This window comes from Chiloscyllium plagiosum, unplaced genomic scaffold (genome assembly GCF_037043375.1).
Source record: "Chiloscyllium plagiosum isolate Xiang-an unplaced genomic scaffold, Cpla_swu_hap1 HiC_scaffold_27, whole genome shotgun sequence".
Taxonomy (NCBI): Eukaryota; Metazoa; Chordata; class Chondrichthyes; order Orectolobiformes; family Hemiscylliidae; genus Chiloscyllium; species Chiloscyllium plagiosum.
Window position 1 is genome coordinate 91,351,568 of NW_028270165.1, and position 21,279 is coordinate 91,372,846.

The 21,279-nt window shown below is 49.5% G+C and overlaps 2 protein-coding genes across 4 annotated transcripts in view; one reads left to right on the forward strand and one right to left on the reverse strand.

The window, feature by feature from the left end:
* Positions 1 to 2,647: 2,647 nt before the first annotated feature.
* LOC148145000 (uncharacterized) lies at positions 2,648 to 18,596 on the reverse strand. Of its 2 annotated transcripts, none has more exons than XM_087975555.1 (2): positions 18,575 to 18,596; positions 2,648 to 4,923 (listed from the first exon to the last, which is right to left on the reverse strand). In XM_087975555.1, exon 2 carries the CDS (start codon positions 4,512 to 4,514, stop codon positions 3,213 to 3,215), a length of 1,302 nt encoding a protein of 433 aa, XP_087831681.1. In that variant the 5' UTR covers positions 4,515 to 4,923; positions 18,575 to 18,596; the 3' UTR covers positions 2,648 to 3,212. The 2 variants fall into 2 exon arrangements, with proteins under 2 accessions (XP_087831681.1, XP_087831680.1); XM_087975554.1 differs by lacking the exon at positions 18,575 to 18,596 and adding an exon at positions 8,587 to 8,844.
* A 1,310-nt stretch (positions 18,597 to 19,906) lies between these two features.
* Positions 19,907 to 21,279, forward strand: part of LOC148145001 (uncharacterized) — a 197,924-nt gene continuing 196,551 nt past the window's right edge. Inside the window, exon 1 of one of the 2 annotated variants that reach the window (XM_087975581.1) lies at positions 19,907 to 20,085. The gene's annotated coding sequence lies outside the window, so the exon portion shown is untranslated. The other variant, XM_087975580.1, reaches the window with a different exon arrangement.

Below are 21,279 nucleotides of genomic sequence, written 5' to 3' on the forward strand. Positions count from 1 at the left end.
GCCGGGGGGTGGGCGGGGCCGGGCCGGGGGAGCCTCACCGTCACCAAGCAACAGCCACCTCGCGCTACAACTGCTCATTCACAAAAACAAACTCTCCTGTCTCGCTCTGCAGCTGCAGGGGGGACACTGCCACGTTTCCAGGAGCCCTGTCTACATTGGGAAAGCTCACGGCTCAATTTAAACAGATATTCCCACATCTAACGGAACGGCGTCATATCGAAAGGGGGCAATCTGCATTTTAAAGGGACGTGGACATTTTAACGGGTATTTCTGCAAATAAAGAGGTTTAAATGGACGAGATTTTTTTTCAAAGGGATGTGGCACATTCCAAGGGATTTCTTCATATGTGAAGTGATGCAGTTATATCTAAATGAATCTACATTTCGAAGAGACGTTGCCCTATTTATAAATAGAGACAATAGGTGTGAATTCTGTCTGTGTCCCAATGTTGAGTCAGACTGACATTTTACTGAGAAAAGCTGCATTTAAATTACATTCTTGAGAAGGTAATTTATAGATTCGGGTGTCGGTGAGGGAGGATTGGCCGTGCTAAATTACCCGTAGTGACCAGGGATGTACAGGTAAGGGTGGAAATATGGAATAAGGGATTGGAAATGGCTGGGATACTGTTCAGAGGGCCAGAGAGGACGAGATGGGCTGAATGGCCTGCTTCCACATTGTTGGGATTGTATGACCCTCCCCATAAAGGAGCATTTTATCGGCATCTATCATGTCAAGCCCCTTTCAGAATTGTACTGGTTTCAATAGAGGTATACAGCACAGAAACAGACACTTTGGTCCAATTCGTCCATGCCGACGAGGATTCCAAACTCAACCAGTCCCACTTGCCTGCATTTGGCCCATTTCCCTCTCAACGTTTCTATTCATATATCCATCCGAATGTTGTAACTGTACCTGCATCTACCACATCCTCGCCAAGTTCATTCCACATGCAAATCACTCTCTTTCAAAATGTTGCCCCTCCGCTTCCTTTTAAATCTCTCTCCTCACCTCAAGTAATATGGCCCCAAGTTTTGAGCTCCCCGACGCTAAGCACGAGCCCTTTGGTATTCAGCTTACCTCCACTCCTCATAATTTTATCCATCTCAATGAAGTCACCCCCCCAAACTCCTGTGCTCCAGTGAATAAAGTCCCAGCCTCTCCTTATAACTCAAACCCTCCAGTCCTGGCAAATCTTTACCGAACCCTCTGTGATAAGAATACTTCCGATTCCAGGGCCATCAGAACTGTACTCAGTACTCTGAAAGTGGCCTCACCAATATCCTGTACAACCTCAACATGATGTCCCAACCCCTGTACTCAATGGTGTGAACAATGAATGCTATGCTGCTAAATGCCTTCTTAACTGCCCTGTCTACCTGTGATGCAACTTCCAACGAACTATGTACCTGAACACCACTCCCCCCCATGTCTGTCTGTTCTATAACATGACCCAGGGCCCTACCATTATCTGTACAAGTCCTGCCCTTTCTTGTTTTAACAAAATGCAACCCCTTGCTTGTATTAATACCTCTCTCACACATGCTCTCCCTCAGACACACACACACGTATACCCCCCAATACTCTCTCAGGCTTATACTCCATCACACTCACACTTTACCAAGTATGTACACACTCTCACACACAAACTCACATGCATCCACACACAATTCTATGAGATGAATTTGTATTGGTAGAATTATATTTGCAGATGTATTCAATTTTGCTCAAAAAGTATACAATTTCCAGGCAGTCAGTCCATGTAATATTTTATGAATTTGGAAATAGAACCAGTCTGACTCAAGATTGGAATACTGACAGACTCAATTCTCAGGAAGAAAGGGAGGACTGCAGATGCTGGAGATCAGAGCTGAAAGTATGTTACTGGAAAAGCGTAGCAGGTCAGGCAGCATCCAAGGAGCAGGAAAATCGACGTTTCGGGCATGAGCCCTTCTTCAGCCCTTTCCTGAAGAAGGGCTCATGCCCGAAACGTCGATTCTCCTGCTCCTTGGATGCTGCCTGACATGCTGTGCTTTTCCAGCAACACATTTTCAGATTCAATTCTCACATCTTTAAATGCAATGTCTGAGCTGAGATGTCACCTTCTTTATAAAACCTTCAGTCATCTCAAGAATGTGATTTAAAAGATGTTCTGGCAGTTACACGTTAATGAACCAATACGTGCACCCATTCTCAGAGATGAAAGACTTGACAGTCATCTAGGTTTGTTCAATATATTCCGTCAGTTGCATGTCACTGATCTTTTGATATACGTTCTGTGTCTTACGTTCATCGGGTAGCTGTGGAGCAGCACTCAAAGCTAGTGCTTCCAAATAAACCTGTTGGACAGTAACCTGGTATTGTATGATTTTTTTAACTTTATCAACCCAGTCTAATACCGACACCTCCACATCGTTTCTCGTGAACACAGCCCACACCTCCTGGTGCTGCCAGTAAACTTTACAATGCTGATGAAACAACGCAGTACCTGAAAGATTTACAATTTCTAACGATACCAGCTACTCATTCACTGCTCCATCTGATACACGACATTGGAAACTCAGTGCAGGAGGCTGAAAGAGAGGAGCAGCTTGAAACAAAAAACCTCTTGGAGCTCAAAGCTTTCAATGAGAGTTTGAGCCCGGCAGTAAGTTCAGGTAACCTTTATTGTGACTCTACTTTGTTACAGCTTCAGATTCCCCCCAGCAAAAAGGCATAGACAAAGTAGCTGCTTTTTAAACAGCTCAAGATCAAAGCCCACACACACCCCACTGTCTTTACTATTGGGCAGCACCAGGTTGTAATTGGATCCTTGTTACAGCCGTAATCCGGAGGAAGTATTGCCTCACTCAGCAACTTCACCCATACCCTGTATCCTGGTAAGTTTCTCCCCGCTCATTTGCAAGTGGGGGGAGGGCAGTGTAGTGTCAACCAAACTGCTGTGGGTCTGGAGTCACGTGTAGGCCAGACAGTGTGAAGGATGCAGCTGGAACGATTGAGTGAATCCTCTCCTAACAAGGGAGAGAGGGAATCAGATGGGGGCTTTCTCCCCCGCACCACCCCCTCCCTGAAACGGTCTCATTGTTAGATTCCGAACTCCACATTTCTGACCGAATACCAATTCTGCCATCTGTCATGGTGGGATTCGAACCAGGGAGTCCCCGGAACCGGGTTGATAGTCCAATCGATATTGGCACTCGGCCGTCGCTCCTTCAATCCCCCTGTGATGGCACGTGAACTCGCTGGTGCTCCGGCAGAGGGGAGGAGCAGGTGAAGCCCTTCCTGCACTGAGAGGTGAACGGCCTCTCCCCCGTGTGGACCTGCTGGTGCCTCAGCAGGGTGGAGGATGTGCTGAAGGCCTTCCCACACTTGGGGCAGCTGAAGGGTCTCTCCCCGGTGTGGACCCGCTGGTGCGTGAGCAGATTGGAGGAGCAGGTGAAGCCCTTCCCGCACTGAGAGCAGGTGAACGGCCTCTCCCCCGTGTGGATCCGCTGGTGCCTCAGCAGGGTGGAGACCTGGGTAAAGTCCTTCCCACACTCGGGGCAGCTGAAGGGCCTCTCCCCCGTGTGGACCCGCTGGTGCCTCAGCAGGGTGGAGACCTGGGTAAAGGCCTTCCCGCACTCGGGGCAGCTGAAGGGCCTTTCCCCCGTGTGGACCCGCTGATGCCTCAGCAGGGTGGAGGATGTGCTGAAGGCCTTCCCGCATTCGGGGCAGCTGAAGGGCCTCTCCCCCGTGTGGAGATGCTGGTGGCTCCGCAGGTTGGAGGAGCAGGTGAAGCCTTTCCCACACTGAGAGCAGGTGAACGGCCTCTTTCCCGTGTGGACATGCTGGTGCCTCAGCAGGGTGGAGGAATTGCTGAAGGCCTTCCCACACTCGGGGCAACTGAAGGGCCTCTCCCCCGTGTGGACACGCTGGTGCCTTAGCAGGGTGGAGACCTGGGTAAAGTCCTTCCCGCATTCGGGGCAACTGAAGGGCCTCTCCCCCGTGTGGACACGCTGGTGCCTTAGCAGGGTGGAGACCTGGGTAAAGTCCTTCCCGCACTCAGGGCAGCTGAAAGGCCTCTCCCCCGTGTGGATCCGCCGGTGGGTCTGGAGGTTGGAGTAATTGCTGAAGGCCTTCCCGCACTCAGAGCAGATGAAGGGCCTCTCCCCCGTGTGGACCTGCTGGTGCCTCAGCAGGTCGGAGGGATAGTTGAAGCCCTTCCCGCACTCAGAGCAGCTGAACGGCCTCTCCCCCGTGTGGACCCGCCGGTGGGCCAACAGGGCAGAGAAAAACATGAAGGCCTTCCCACAATCGGGGCAGCTGAAGGGCCTTTCCCCCGTGTGGTCCCGCTGGTGGGCCAGCAGGTGGGAGGAATGTTTGAATGCCTTCCCGCAGTCGGTGCAGGGGAATGGCCTCTCCCCGGTGTGACTGCGCCGATGAGTCTTCAGGGCGGACGGGAAACAGAAGCCTTTCCCACAGTCGCCACACTTCCATCGTTTGTCCACGGGGCGGGATTCCTCAGGTTTCTCCATGGCCGAAGCTTCAGCCGCACACAATCGAATTTCCAGCCCCTCCCTGTCGTGAATTCCTCTTTCCAGGTCGTATAGCTGCTACACGCTCCACAATTAGTGCGCTGCAACAGTGGGGTCTCTCGTCCAGTCGCACTGATGCTGAAAACGTACTCAGTCAGGAACCAAAAAGCTTTGATCCCTCTCACAGAAATCACAGTCGAAAATCGTTGTGGTCCTGGTGGACTGAGTGACTGTCAGACATTGACGGCGAAGTGAGGATCGCAAATGCTGGAGAGTCAGTCGAAAAATGTGGCACTGGAAAAGCACAGGGATGTCAGATAGCATCCGAGCAGCAGGAGAGTCAATGTTTTGGGCGTAAGTCCTTCATCTGTTGATTGAGAAATTTCCGGCCATCAGATCTTCAAATACGCTGTAAAAAGAGATTACAAAAGCCATCACTGTCAGTGCAGGGTAGAAATTCTGAACAAGCAATTCTATTTTCTGTGGAATATTCTTTTCTTTTATTATTCCACAAAATTGAAGCACCATCCCACTCTCTCTCCCCCTCTGTTCTCACTCCGCTCTAACTAATTCCCCTGAAGGTGCTGAGTCAGGATCTTACAGGGGCAGAAAAGCAAAAACATCAAGACTGACATCTCTCTGAATTTTGGATACTTCCATCTGAAAGTTAATATCTTTCACAACACTGGGATCCTGCTGAGAGTGAGCAGGTCTGATTCGGTTTTTCCCTCCATTCTTTCCCGGTTGTCTTTTGCAAGTTTTGAAAACTTTCACAATTCTCTGAGTATAGGATTTGGGAAGTTATGTTGTGGCTGTACAGGTCATTGGTTAGGCCACATTTGGAACATTCCGCACAATTCTGGTTTCCTTCCTTGAAAGGGCTCAGAAACATTTATAAGGATATTGCCAGGGTTGGAGGATTTGAGCTAAAGGGAGGCTAGGGCTGTTTTCCCTGGAGTGTTGGAGGCTAAGGGGTGACCTTATCGAGGTTTATAAAATCATGAAGGGCATAGATAGGATAAATAGGCAAAAATCTTTTCCCTGCAGTGGGGGGAGGGAGAGGTCCAGAACAAGAGAGCATAGGTTTAAGGTGAGGGGGGAAAGAAACAAGAGATCTGAGGGGCAACCTTTTCACACAGAGGGTAGTACATGTATAGAATGAGCTGCAGGAAGAAGTGGTGGAGGCTGGTACAAATACAACATTTAAAAGGCAGCTGGATGGGTACATGAATGGGTAGGATTTAGAGGGATATGGGCCAAGTGCTGGTAAATAGGATAGATTAATTTCAGATATCTAGTCAGCATGGACGAGATGGACTGTTTCTGTACTGGACAGCTCCATGGCCATCCACTTCATTTTGAAATGTTTGCACTACCACTTGGAACACCCTGTTAGGGTTCAGAGTGTGCCAGGTCCTGACATCTCCTTCCTCATGACCTTAGAGAGGTTTATAAAATCATGAGGGGCATAGATAGGGCAAATAGCCTAAGGGGGGGGGTGTCAAAAACTAGAAGGCAGAGGTTTAAGGTGAGAAGGGAAAGATTTAAAAGGGGCCTATGGGACAACTTCTCATGCAGAGGGTTGTGCAGATATGGAACGAACTGCCAGAGGAAGTGGTGGAGGTGGGTACAACTGCAATGTTTAAGAGGCATTTGGTTGGGTATATGAATAGGAAAGGTTTGGAGGCATATGGGCTGAGTGCTGCCGGGGGGGGATTAGATTGGGTTGGAATATCTGGTCAGCATGGATGAGTTGGACCGAAGGGTCGGTTTCCGTGCTGTACACCTTTATGACTCGAAGACGAGCACTCGGGGCGTGGCTCATTCATCAGGTGATTGTGGAGTATAAAATCATAAGGCAGCCCATCTTTTAGTATGGGCTGCTCGTATCATTCATTTGTAAATCGCCGAATTTCCTGAAAGACATTTTCTTGAGATAACAAGGTTTTAGAACAAAATGTGACATCTCAGCTCTGACAATGCATTAAAGGTGTGAAGTCAGAGTCTGTCTGTATCACAATCTTGAGTCAGACTGGTTCTATTTCCAAAGTGCAATTTACAAAATATTACATGGATTGAACAGTTGGTATATTGTGCATTTTTGAGAAAACTAGAATGTCTCTGCAAATATAATTCTGCAAATACAAATTCACCCCCATGGATGTACGTGTGTGTGAATGAGACAGAGAAAAGTCTATTTTGTGCTGTATATCCCTATGTCTATTTGATAACAGATGCTTTATTTCTGTTGGTGTAAATATTGTTTTAAATCATAGCTGGGTATGAATAGTTAGATGTCAGGGAGAGAGAATGCCTCAAGAGGGGCACTATATGAATCGTGGGAGAGCCCTATTTCTGGTTTACTTCCTCATGAACAAACATTAAGCATGAGCATTTATTTATTTCTAATTTTGTTCTGTTTTTCTTGTTTGATTCCCAGCTAGGACTACACTCTGTGTCTGGATGGTTGACAGGCTGGGAGATTGTGGCTCGAGTCTTGAATAACTGAATGCTTTATTGTTCCTGAAGGTGTGGGGGTGGGGGTCAAAGCTTCAGCAGAAATCTAGCAGAGCAGAGAACAGACCAATATCTTACTCTGTGGACAAGTGAAATCCGAGCTGATCGTGGCTGATATATCCACTGGCTCAGCTCTTCTTCCCTGCATTATCCCAACTACCCTTAACTCCCTGACCATGAAAACCCATCCAATTGTGTCTTGAATATACTTAATGAAGATGCCTCTCTACTGCTTCCTTGGGCAGAGAATTCCATAGATTGACTACTCTCCAGGAAAAGCAGTTCCTCATCTGTCCCAAATGGCACGGTGGCACAGTGAGTAGCACTGCTGCCTCACAGCGCCAGAGACCCGGGTTCAATTCCTGCCTCGGGCAACTGTCTGTGTGGGTTTCCTCCGGGTGCTCTGGTTTCCTCCCACAGTCCAAAGATGTGCGGGTTAGGTGAATTGGCCATGCTAAATTGCCAGTAGTGTCAGGTGAAGGGGTAAATGTAGGGGAGTGGGTCTGGGTGGGTTGCTCTTCAGGGGGTTCGGGAGGTCTTGTTGGGGTGAAGGGCCTGTTCCCACACTAAGTAATCTAATATAATCTAAAAGCTACTCCCCTCAACTTGAGGCCTGGTCTCATCCACCAGCAGAAATGACTGGATAGGGTAGGAGTAAAAATAATGACTGCAGATGCTGGAAACCAGATTCTGACTTAGTGGTGCTGGAAGAGCACAGCAGTTCAGGCAGCATCCAAGGAGGAGTGAAATCGACGTTTCGGGCAAAAGCCCTTCATCAGGAATAAAGGCAGAGAGCCTGAAGCGTGGAGAGATAAGCTAGAGGAGGGTGGGGGTGGGGAGAAAGTTGCATAGAGTACAATAGGTGAGTGGGGGAGGGGATGAAGGTGATAGGTCAGGGAGGAGAGGGTGGAGTGGATAGGTGGAAAAGGAGATAGGCAGGTAGGACAAGTCCGGACAAGTCATGGGGACAGTGCTGAGTTGGAAGTTTGGAACTAGGGTGAGGTGGGGGAAGGGGAAATGAGGAAACTATTGAAGTCCACATTGATGCCTGGGCTGAGTTCGTTTGATTTTTGAACAACAAAGTGTGGATATTTATGTTGTGTGGTTGAGGTGGTTTTTTTGAGTGCTTTGTGTGTTGGATGCAGGTACAGTAACCACGTTTAAAATGGAATGCAAGACAATGGTTTTAAGACCACAACAGAACAGTTACGGTCAGATAGCACAGAAACGGACCCTTCAGTCCAACTATTCCATGCTGACTATGTTCTCACACTAAACTAGCGCCACTTGCCAGTATTTGGGCCATATCCCTCCGCACCGTGCCCATTCAGGTACTTATCCAAATGTCTGTTAAACGTTGCATCTGTACGTGCATCCACCACTACCTCTGGACATTCATTCCATACATGAACCACTCTCTGTTCATGAAAACCTTTTCCCGAATCGGTCCACGCCGTGCATTCATTTACAGCAACCGAAAGGAAAGGGAAGTCAAAGATTGAATCCAAGAATGAAAAAAAAGGAAAAGGAGTTGGGAAGAGAGTGCCGTACTCACAGATGGTTGACAGAGTAGGGAGGTTACAGTCTGGAACAAACTCACTCTTCATTCACAGACAGAGCAGCAGCAGCTTCCGAAGCTCGTGTTGCAACTTCTGCATTCAGACAATAGGAAGGCTCTGATTGGCAGGAGGACCAGTCACCTTCCGGTCCTCCAAGGCTTCCGATTGGCCCACCTGAAGAAAGTCGCGACGCGTGCTTTGCGTGAGGCGACGAGCATGCGCGGTTTCATCCTTGTACCGGCGAGCACGCGCAGTCTGCTCTCTGGCGATGCTGCTGTTACTGACAGAATTTAAGTGTCTGAATGCCAAGAGAAGTTGAAAAGGGGAGAGCCACCCTTTCTTCCCCATGTGATATTTACCTTTCCTACACGCCCCATGACTTTATACATCGAAATAAGGTCACCCGACAACTTGTGGTCGTCAACAGGGCGACCAGAACTGTACTCAGTCCTCTCCACGTGGTCTCCCCAATATCCTGTACAACCACAACGTGATGTCCCAACTCCGACACTGAACGGGGTGAACAATGAAGGAAAGTGTGCTAAACGCCTCCTTCACAACCCTGTCTACCAATGATGCAACTTCCAAAGAACTATGTCCCCGATTTGGAGATGTTGGACTGGGGTGTACGAAGTTAAAATTCACACCACACCAGGTGATACTCCAACAGGCTCATTTGCAAGCATTAGCTTTTGGAGCGCTGCTCCTTCATCAGATGGTTGTGTCTTATGATCCTGTTCCACAAACATCCCATGAAGGAGCAGCACTCCAAAAGCTCGTGCTTCCAAATAAACCAGTTGGACGATGAACTGGTGTTGAGAGATTTTTAACTTTATATACCTGAACCCCTCCACCCCCCCCCCCCCCGCCCCCATGAGTCTGTTCTGCCATACATGCAGGGCCCTACCATTAATGATACAAGTCCTGCCCTTCCTTGTTTTAGCAAAATGCAATCCCTTGCCTTTATCTCTTGCTCTGTCAGACACACGTACACACCCTAACACTCTCACCATCTCACAGGCTTATATTCCATCTCACACATATTTCATTAGCATGCATGCGCAAACTCGCATACGCACGTACATACACTCCTGCAGATACAGTCACACTTAAGTCAATGGAGTGAACTTCCATTTGCAGAATTATATTTGCAGATATATTCAATTTTGCTCAAAAATCATACAAACTGCAAACAGTCAATCCGTGTAATATTTATAAATTCCTGCTTTGGTTAGTAGAACCAGTCTGATTCAAGATTGGAATACAGACACTTTTGTGCAGTATCTGAGCTGCGATGTCACCTATTTTTATAAAACCTTGAATCATCTCAAGAAGGTGAATTAAAAGTAGTTCGGGGGATTACATATTAATGAACTGAAACGTGCAACCCATACTAAAAGATGAAAGATTAATCTGCAATCTAGATTTGTTTAATATGTCCTATCTGTTGCATGACACTGTGATCTTTTGCTATAAATTCTGTGTCTTATGACCCTGCTCCACAGCTACCTGATTAAGCGCTCTGAAAGCTCATGCTTACAAATAAACCTGTTGGACTATTAGCTGGTGTTGTGTGATTTTTAACTTTATCCACCCCAGTCCAACAGCAGCACCTCCACATAGTTTCCAGTGGACACAGCCCGCACCTCCCAGTGCTGCCAGGAAACTGTGCAATGCCGATGACATGATGTAGTACCTGCACTCTTGAAAAATTTACAATTTCTAACAATACTGGCTACTCATTCACTGCTGCAACCGATACACAACATTGGAAACATAGAACAGGAGGCTGTAAGATATGAGCACAGCAGGTCAGGCAGCATCAGAGAAGCAGGAAAATCAAAGTTGCCCGAAAAATGTCGATTTTCCTGCTCCTTGGATGCTGCCTGACCTGCTGTGCTTTGCCAGCACCACTCTAATCTTGACTCTGATCTCCAGCATCAGCAGTTCTCACTTTCACCTGTAAGAAATAGAACATAGAACAATACAGCGCAGTACAGGCCCTTTGGCCTTCGATGTTGCACCGATCCAAGCCCACCTAACCTATACTAACCCACTATCCTCCATATACCTATCCAATGCCCGCTTAAATGCCCATAAAGAGGGAGAGTCCACCACTGCTACTGGCAGGGCATTCCATGAACTTACAACTCGCTGAGTGAAGAACCTACCCCTAACTTCAGTCCTATATCTACCCCCCCTTAATTTAAAGCTATGCCCCCTTGTAATACCCGACTCCATACGCGGGAAAAGGTTCACACTGTCAACCCTATCTAACCCCCTAATCATCTTGTACACCTCAATCAAGTCATAAATGAGCAGTTTAAAAACAAAAAAACAGTTGCAGTTCAAAGCTCTCAACGAGAGTCTGAGATCGGCGTGAAGCTCAGGTAATCTTTATGGCGTCCCAACTTTGTTACAGCTTCAGAATCTCTCAGTAGAAAGGTGTAGAAAAAGTAGAAATTTTTTAAAAACACCTCAAGGCCAAAAAGCACACACCCCCTCCAACCCCTCACTTGCTTCATTATTGGTCACTACCCAGTTGACCCTTTGTAATTGGATCCTTGGTACAGCCTTAACCCGGAGAAAGTATTGCCTCACTCAGCAATTTCAACCCGTATCCTGTATCCAAGTAAGTTGGATGGGCAGTGTAGAGTCAACCAGACTGCTGTGGGTCTGGAGTCACGTGTAGGCCAGACCGGGTAAAGGATGCAGCTGGGACAACTGAGTCAATCCTCTCCCACAATGACAGTTTCCTTCCCTAAAAAGGAACTGAGTGAATGAGATGGGGGATTTCTTCCACCCCAACCCCACCAACATTGGTTTCACTGTTAGATTCTGAACTCCAGATTTCTGACCAAATTCCAATTCCACCATCTGTCGCAGTGGGAATTGAACCCGGGATCCCTGGAACTGGGTCGATAGTTCAGTCGATAATGGCACTCAGCCATCATTCCTTCAATCACCCTGCGATGGCACGTGAACTCGCTGGTGGCTCCGCAGGTAGGAGGAGCGGGTGAAGACTGTCCCGCACTCGGGGCAGCTGAAGGGCCTCTCCTCCGTGTGGATCCATTGGTGGGTCACCAGGGCAGAGGTGTGGGTAAAGACCTTCCCACATTCGGGGCAGCTGAATTGCCTCTCCCATCTGTGGATCCGCCAGTGCCTTAGCAGGTTGGAGGCCTGGGTAAAGGCCTTCCTGCACGCGGGGCAGGGGAATGGCCTCTCCCCCTTGTGGACCCGCTGGTGAGTCAGCAAGTTGGGGGAAATCACTGAAGGCCTTCCCGCACTTGGGACAGCTGGAGAGACTCTCCCCCGTTTGGACCGGCCGGTAGATCAGCAGGGTATATACCTGCATAAAGGCCTTCCCAAGAGGTGTGGGAAGGTGAAGGGCCTCTCCCCCTTCTTTGGTGCCTCAGCAGCGTGGATGAATTAGTGAAGGCCTTCCCGCAGCTAAAGGGCCTCTCCCCTGTGTGGATCCGCTGGTGGGTCAGCAAGTTGGAGGACTTGCTGAAGGCCTTCCCGCAGACAGGGCAGGGGAATGGCCTCTCCCTGGTGCGACTGCGCCGATGAATCTCCGGGAAAGGCGGGGCACGAAAGCCATTCCCGCAGTCGCCACACTTCCACGGTTTCTCCACGGGGTGGGATTCCTCAGGTTTCTCCATGGCCAAAGCTTCAGCCACACACAAATGCGTATGGAGCCCCTCCCCACCGTGAGTTCCTCTTCCCAGGTTCTGCACTCAGGGCCTGCAACAGTAGAGTATCTCATCCAGTCGGAGCTGGAAATGTGTTGCTGGAAAAGCGCAGCAGGTCAGGCAGCATCCAGGGAACAGGAGAATCGACATTTCGGGCATAAGCCCTTCTTCAGGAATGAGGAAAGTTTGTCCAGCAGGCTAAGATAAAAGGTAGGGAGGAGGGACTTGGGGGAGGGGTGTCGGAAATGTGATAGGTGGAAAGAGGTCAAGGTGAGGGTGATAGGTTAGACTGGGGTGGGGGCGGAGAGGTCGGGAAGAAGATTGCAGGTTAGGAAGGCGGTCCTGAATTCGATGTATTTGACTGAGACAGGGTGGGGGGAGGGGAAATGAGGAAACTGGTGAAATCCGAGTTCATCCTTTGTGGTTGGAGGGTTCCTAGGCGGAAGATGAGGCGTTCGTCCTCTAACCGTTGTTTTGTTGTGGTCTGACGATGGAGGAGTCCAAAGACCTGCATATCCTTGGTGGAGTGGGAGGGGGAGTTGAAATGTTGAGCTACAGGGTGGTTGGGTTGGTTGGTCCGGGTGTCCCAGAGGTGTTCTCTGAAACGCTCCGCAAGTAGCCAGCCTGTCTCCCCAATATAGAGGAGGCCACATCGGGTGCAGAGGATGCAATAGATGATGTGTGTGGAGGTGCAGGTGAATCTGTGGCGGATATGGAAGTTTCCTTTGGGGCCTTGGAGGGAGGTAAGGGGGGAGGTGTGGGCGCAAGTCTTGCACCTCCTGCGGTTGCAGGGGAAGGTGCCGGGAGTGGAGGTTGGGTTGGTGGGGGGTGTGGATCTGACAAGGGAGTCACGGAGGGAGTGGTCTTTACGGAATGCTGATAGGGGAGGGGAGGGAAATATATCCTTGGAGGTGGGGTCCGTTTGGAGGTAGCGGAAATGACGGCGGATGATGCGCTGTACATGGAGATTGGTGGGGTGGTAGGTGAGGACCAGTGGGGTTCTGTCCTGGTGGCGGTTGGAGGGGCGGGGCTCAAGGGCGGAGGAGCGGGAAGTGGAAGAAATGCGGTGGAGGGCATCGTCGACCACGTCGGGGGGGGGGGAAATTGCGGTCCTTGAAGAAGGAGGCCATCTGGGTTGTACGGTTTTGGAACTGGTCCTCCTGGGAGCAGATGCGGCGGAGTCGAAGGAATTGGGAGAATGGGATGGCGTTTTTACAGGGGGCAGGATGGGAGGAGGTGTAGTCCAGGTAGCTGTGGGAGTCGGTCGGTTTGTAGTAGTTTGTAGAAGTTGTAGTAGTGGTTTGTAGTCAGTTTGTAGTATCTCATCCAGTCCCACTGCTGCTGAAAACGTGCTCAAACAGGAACCAAACTGCTTTGCTCCTTCTCACAGAATCATAGTCAAAAATCATTATGTTCCTGATGGATTGACGTCAAAGTGAGGACAGCAGATGCTGGAGAGTCAGAGTCGAAAAGTGCACTGCTGGCAAAGCACAGGAGGTCAGACAGCATCCGAGGAGCAGGAGAATCGACGTTTCAGGCACAAGCCCTTCCTCAGGAATGATGTGTGGATGTAAAAAGTGGTCTCAGCGTCCTTCCACACCAGTCACTGCCAGTTGTCAGACGGATGCAGCAAGCAATCAGCAAGGCAAGAGGTATATTAGCAAGAGGAATTGAGTTCAGAAGTCGGGATGTCTTCCTGCAGTTAGGGGGTCATTGAATATATTCTGGATATGTGGTGCTGGAAGAGCACAGCAATTCAGGCAGCATCCGAGGACAGGCACATTGAATATATTCAAGGCTGAGTTCATCTGATTTTAGAACATCAATGAAGTGGATGTTTATGGGGGAAGGCAAGTAAAATGATTTTAAGACCAGTACAGAACAGTAACAGAGTTAGACAGCACAGAACAGACCCTTTAGCCCAACTAGTCCATGCTGACTATATTCACAAACTAAACTGCCTGTGTTTGCCCCATATCCCCCTGAACCTTTCCTATTCATGTACTTATGCAAATGTCTTTTAAACGTTGTTACTCAACCTGCATCCACCATTTCCTCTGGACATTCATTCCACACAAACCACTGTTTAAAAAAAAGGTGCTCCTCATGTGTTTTTTAAATCTTTCTCCTCTCACCTTAATTTGCTCCCTAATCTTGAAACGACACATGCCGTTCACCTTATCTATGCCCCTCATGGTTTTGTAAACCTCTATAAAGAGAACAAAGAACCTTACAGCACAGGAACAGGCCCTTCAGCCCTCCAAGGCTATGCTGATCGAGATACTCTATCTAAACCTGCCACCTATTTTCTAAGGATCTGTATCCCTCTGCTCCTTGCCCATTCATGTCTCTGTCTAGATACATCTTAAATGACGCTATCGATCCCAACCCTACTGCCTCCGCTGGCGATGCATTCGAGACACCCACCACCCTCAGTGTAAAGAACTTGCCATGTATATCTCCCTCAAACCTTACTCCTCTGACTTTGAACTCGTGACCCTGAGTAATTAAGTCTTCCCCTCTGGTAAAATAATTCTTCCTATCCACCCCTGTCGACACCCCTCATGGTTTTTCAGCCTCAATCAGGACACCCACCCTCCAATGAAAATAGTCTTAATCTACTCAACCTCTCCTCATAGCTTGCGCTCTCCATAACAGGCAACATCCTGGTGAACCTCCTCTGCACTCTCTCCAAAAGTATCCACATCCTTTTGGAAATCTGGCGACCGGAATTGTACGCAGTATTCCAAATGCGCCAAACCAAAATCTTATATAACTTTAACATGACCTGCCAGCTCTTTTACTCAATCCGTCCGATGATGGAACGCGTGTTGTATGCTGCCTTGACCACTCTACTGACAGTCATTGTCACCTTCAGAGAACAATAGACCTGAACACCCAGATCTCTCTGTACATCAATTTCCCCCAGGACCTTTCCATTTACTGTATAGCTCGCTCTTGAATTGCATCTTCCAAAATGCATCACCTCGCATTTGTCTGGATTGAACTCCATCTGCCATTTCTCTTCCCAACTCTCCGATCTATATTCTGCTGTATCGTCTGACAGTCCCCTTCACTATCTGATATTCCATCAATCTGAATGCCCATCTGCAAACTTGCTAATGAGGCACCCGATACCTTCACCTTTCAACCTCCTGTGCTCCAGTGAAAAAAGTTCCAGCCTACCCACCAATAGGTGTGAATTCTGTCTGGGTCCCAATGTCGAGTCAGCCTGACATTTTTGATAGAAAAGCTCTGCATTTAAATTACGTTCTTGAGAAAGTTACTGAAAACAGGTTCTGGGATTAACATACCAAAGAACAGAACTCCATTCTAAAAGATGGAAGATTTAATTTAAATTGTTTAATGTATCACATCTCCATGAACTGGACTCCGTTGGCTATAAATAATCTAATCATGATCTTATTCTCCACAACCACCTGAAGCAGCAGCAGCACTTCAGAGCGCCAGAGATCCAGGTTCAATTCCCACCTCGGGCAACTGTCAGTTTGGAGTTTGCACATTCTCCCCGTGTCTGCGTGGGTTTCCTCCCACAGTCCAAAGATGTGCAGGTTAGGTGAAGTGGCCACGCTAATTTGCCTGTAGTGTTAGGTGAAGGGGTAAATGTTGGGGAATGGGTCTGGGTGGGTTGCTCTTCGAAGGGTTGGTTTGGGCTGAAGGGCTTGTTTCCACACTAAGTATTAAAATCTAAAATAAATCTAATCACTCCGAAAGCTAGGGCTTCCAAACAAACCATGTTATGACAGCAGTGGGAGGTGTGGATTATATTCACTAAAAACAGTTAAGCAGTCAGATAACACGTTCGAGTGGGAAGTGTGTATAACATGATCGCACAACTCCGATACTCAATGCTATGAGCAATGAAGGAAAGCAAACCAAACGCCGCCTTCACTACTCTGTCCACATGAGACTCCAGCACTCCAAGGTCTCTTTATTCTGCAACACTCCCCTAACTGTGTCAGTCCTGCCTGGATTGCTTGACCAAAATGCAAACCTCTGATTTCTCTAAATTAAACTCCAACTGACACTCCTCGGCTCATCAACCGATCCCATAAATTCTAATTTATAGTGAACTCTTTCCTCTCTTATTCCCTGGAAGCTGAAAATCTCCATCCCACACTCACTCCCTCCATTTTCACTTTGCTTATAGCGGAAGAATATAACTGAGAAACTTATCAGCCACGATAGAATGGAATGAGCAGACCTGGTGGCCTAATTTCTGCTCCTATGTCTTGTGGTCTCTTGCTGTCCTGGACACCGTGAGAGAGAATTGGGACCAGCATTGAACCAATCATGACTGGATATGGATCTACCTGCATCTAGGTGGATGGGCTGGGACTGTTTCACTGGCGCATAGGAGGTGGAGATGTGACCTTATCAAGGTTTACAAAATCATGAGGGGAGAGATGAGGTGAACGACGGGTGTCCTTCCCCTAGCGTTGGGGTTTCAAGATTAGGGAGCAAATTTTGATGGTGACAGGAGAAAGAGATTTTAAAAAGAATTTAATACACGCCGTGACATCGAACAATTCTTCCGTCGCCTCCGCCTCCGAGCTTACTTTCACAATCAGGACTCCCGCCCACCTTCCGAGGACCCCTTCGCCCACCTCCAACACACTGCATCCACCTGGACACCCCGCGCTGGCCTATTACCTGCCCTCGACCTCTTCATTTTCAACTGCCGCCGGGACATTAACCGCCTCAACCTGTCGACCCCCCTCCCCCACTCCAACCTCTCACCCTCACAACGCGCAGCCCTCCAATCCCTCTGCTCCAATCCTGACCTCACCATCAAGCCAGCGGACAAAGGGGGCGCAGTGGTAGTCTGGCGCACTGACCTCTACATCGCTGAAGCCAAACGCCAACTCGAGGACACCTCTTCCTACCGCCCCCTTGACCATGACCCCACCCCACATCACCAAACCATCATCTCCCAGACCATACAGAACCTCAGGAGATCTCCCACCCACAGCTTCCAAGCTCATAGTCCGGGAACCCGCACTGCCCGGTTCTACCTCCTTCCCAAGATCCACAAGCCTGACCACCCTGGCCGACCCATTGTCTCAGCATGCTCCTGCCCCACTGAACTCATCTCTACCTACCTCGACACTGTCCTATCCCCCCTAGTCCAGGAACTCCCCACATACATTCGAGACACCACCCACGCCCTCCACCTCCTCCAAGACTTCCGTTTCCCCGGCCCCCAATGCCTCATCTTCACCATGGATATTCAATCCCTCTACACCTCCATCCGCCATGACCAGGGCCTCCAAGCCTTCCGTTTTTTCCTCTCCAGACGTTCCCAACAGTACCCCTCCACCGACACACTCATTCGTTTGGCCGAACTGGTCCTCACCCTTAACAATTTCTCCTTTGAATCCTCCCACTTCCTCCAGACCAAAGGGGTAGCCATGGGCACACGTATGGGCCCCAGCTATGCCTGTCTCTTTGTTGGCTACGTAGAGCAGTTGATCTTCCGTAATTACACCGGCACCACTCCCCACCTCTTCCTCCGCTACATTGATGACTGCATTGGCGCCACATCGTGCTCCCGCGAGGAGGTTGAGCAATTCATCAACTTCACCAACACATTCCACCCTGACCTTAAATTTACCTGGACCATCTCTGACACCTCCCTCCCCTTCCTGGACCTCTCCCTCTCCATCAGTGACGACTGACTTGACACTGACATTTTCTACAAACCCACCGACTCCCACAGCTACCTGGATTACACCTCTTCCCACCCTACCTCTTGCAAAAATGCCATCCCGTATTCCCAATTCCTCCGCCTCCGCCGTATCTGCTCCCAGGAGGAGCGGTTCCACCATAGAACACACCAGATGGCCTCCTTCTTTAGAGACCGCAATTTCTCTTCCCACGTGGTTAAAGATGCCCTCGAACGCATCTCATCCACATCCCGCACCTCCGCCCTCAGACCCAACCCATCCAACCGCAACAAGGACAGAACACCCCTGGTGCTCACCTTCCACCCTACCAACCTTCGCATAAACCAAATCATCTGCCGACATTTCCGCCACCTCCAAACAGACCCCACCACCAGGGATATATTTCCCTCCCCACCCCTCTCCGCCTTCCGCAAAGACCGTTCCCTCCGTGACTACCTGGTCAGGTCCACGCCCCCCTACGACCCACCCTCCCATCCTGGCACTTTCCCCTGCCACCGCAGGAACTGTAAAACCTGTGCCCACACCTCCTCCCTCACCTCCATCCAAGGCCCTAAAGGAGCCTTCCACATCCATCAAAGTTTTACCTGCACATTCACCAATATCATCTATTGTATCCGTTGCTCCCGATGCGGTCTCCTCTACACTGGGGAGACTGGGCGCCTCCCAGCAGAGCGCTTTAGGGAACATCTCCGAGACACCCGCACCAATCAACCAAATCGCCCCGTGGCCCAACATTTCAACTCCCCCTCCCACTCTGCCGAGGATATGGAGGTGCTGGGCCTCCTCCACCGCCACTCCCTCACCACTAGACGCCTGGAGGAAGAACGCCTCATCTTCCGCCTCGGAATACTTCAACCCCAGGGCATCAATGTGGATTTCAACAGTTTCCTCATTTCCCCTTCCCCCACCTCATCAGAGCTTCTAACCTCCAGCAACCCTGACTTGTCCGGACTTGTCCGACCTGCGCAGCTCCTTTTCCACCTATCCACTCCACCCTCTCCTCCCTGACCTATCACCTTCATCTCCTTCCCCACTGACCTATTGTACTCTATGCTACTCTCTCCCCACCCCCACCCTCCTCCAGCTTATCTCTCCACGCTTCAGGCTCTCTGCCTTTATTCCTGATGAAGGGCTTTTGCCCGAAACGTCGATTTTGCCTGTCCTCGGATGCTGCCTGAATTGCTGTGCTCTTCCAGCACCACTGATCCAGAATCTGGTTTCCAGCATCTGCAGTCATTGTTTTTACCTCCTATTTCCCATGGCCAATCCACCCTAACCTGTACATCCCTGGTCACTATGGGTAACTTAGCACGGCCAATCCTCCCTAACCTACACCCGAATCTATAAATTACCTTCTCAAGAATGTAATTTAAATGCAGAGCTTTTCTAAGAAAAATGTCAGTCTGACTCAACATTAGGACACAGACAGAATTCACACCTATTGTCTCTACTTATAAATAGGGCAACGTCTCTTCGAAATGTAGGTACATTTAGATATAACTGCGTCACTTTACATATGAAGATATCCCTTTGAATGTGCCCACATCCCTTTGAAATGTAATCTCGTCCATTTAAACCTCTTTATTTGCAGAAATACCCGTTAAAATGTCCACGTCCCTTTAAAATGCAGATTGCCCCCTTTCGATATGACGCCGTTCCGTTAGATGTGGGAATATCTGTTTAAATTGAGCCGTGAGCTTTCCCAATGTAGACAGGGCTCCTGGAAACGTGGCAGTGTCCCCCCTGCAGCTGCAGAGCGAGACAGGAGAGTTTGTTTTTGTGAATGAGCAGTTGTAGCGCGAGGTGGCTGTTGCTTGGTGACGGTGCGGCTCCCCGGCCCCGCCCATCCCCTGGCCCGGCCCCGCCCACCTCCCGCCCCGGCCCCGCCCCGCCCACTCCCCTGTGCAGACGTCTCGCGGGGCCGAAGGCGGTTGGGAGGAGAAGTCGCTCGAGCGAGGAAGCGGCGGGAGGGCGGCCGTTAGGAAAATGGCGCCGCGCGGCCCGGGGCAGACACCCGTCACTGGCCGCCGCCGCCTTCCTGGCGCAGCTGCTGTGTCACGGCCACACCGGCCGGCTGTACAGCAGCCAGGAGCCGGTGAGCATTCTGGAGGCGGATGGGGTTAAGGACCTGCTTGGGAACTCGTCGGCCGCCGGGGTGGTGGAGTTCTACTGGTCGTGGGGCGGCCCCTGTGTCAACTATGGGGCCACCTGGAAGGTACTGGGCCCGGGACGTGAAAGGTGAGGCAGGTTGTGGGGGGGACGGAGGGGAAGGAATGTGGGGCCTGTCCTGTCATAGTGACATTTTACACTCACTTTCCATCGGCTTTTACTGGCGCTTGTGCTGATTGCCCCTCACTGTGTGTTTAATCCTTGTGCTGTTTCCCCCCTCACTGTGTGTTTAATCCTTGTGCTGTTTGCCCCTCACTGTGTGTTTAATCCTTGTGCTGTTTGCCCCCTCAGTGTGTTTAATCCTTGTGCTGTTTGCCCCCTCACTGTGTGTTTAATCCTTGTGCTGTTTGCCCCCTCACTGTGTGTTTAATCCTTGTGCTGTTTGCCCCCTCACTGTGTGTTTAATCCTTGTGCTGTTTACCCCCTCACTGTGTGTTTTAATCCTTGTGTTGTTTGCCCCTCACTGTGTGTTTAATCCTTGTGCTATTTACCCCTCACTGTGTTTAATCCTTGTGCTGTTTACCCCTCACTGTGTTTTAATCCTTGTGCTGTTTGCCCCTCACTGTGTGTTTAATCCTTGTGCTGTTTGCCCCTCACTGTGTGTTTAATCCTTGTGCTGTTTGCCCCTCACTGTGTGTTTAATCCTTGTGCTGTTTGCCCCTCACTGTGTGTTTAATCCTTGTGCTGTTTGCCCCTCACTGTGTGTTTAATCCTTGTGCTGTTTGCCCCTCACTGTGTGTTTAATCCTTGTGCTGTTTACCCTTTGCTGTTACTTGTGCAATTGCTGAGGGTAGTGTGTAAGTGAAGGAGATTATGCGCCAGCATGTACATGTTCCTCAGTCATTGAAGGGGCAGGACCTGTTGAGAATGGTTAGTAAAACATGTGGTGCACTAAGCCTTGTTATCATGGATATAGTTTGTTATTTGGAAAAGTAGACTTTTTATTATTCAGAGTCATAGCACGGAAACAGACCCATTCGGTCCAACCTGTCCATGCCAACCAGATATCCTAAATTAATCTAGTCCCCTTTGCCAGCACTTGACTCATATCCCTCTAAACCCTTCCGATTCATATACCCAGCCAGATGTGTTTTAAATGCTGTAATTATACCGGCTTCCA

Bases quoted from the DNA above. Each gene is read 5' to 3' on its own strand.
- LOC148145000 (XM_087975555.1), bottom strand. From the start codon at position 4,514: ATGGAGAAACCTGAGGAATCCCGCCCCGTGGACAAACGATGGAAGTGT.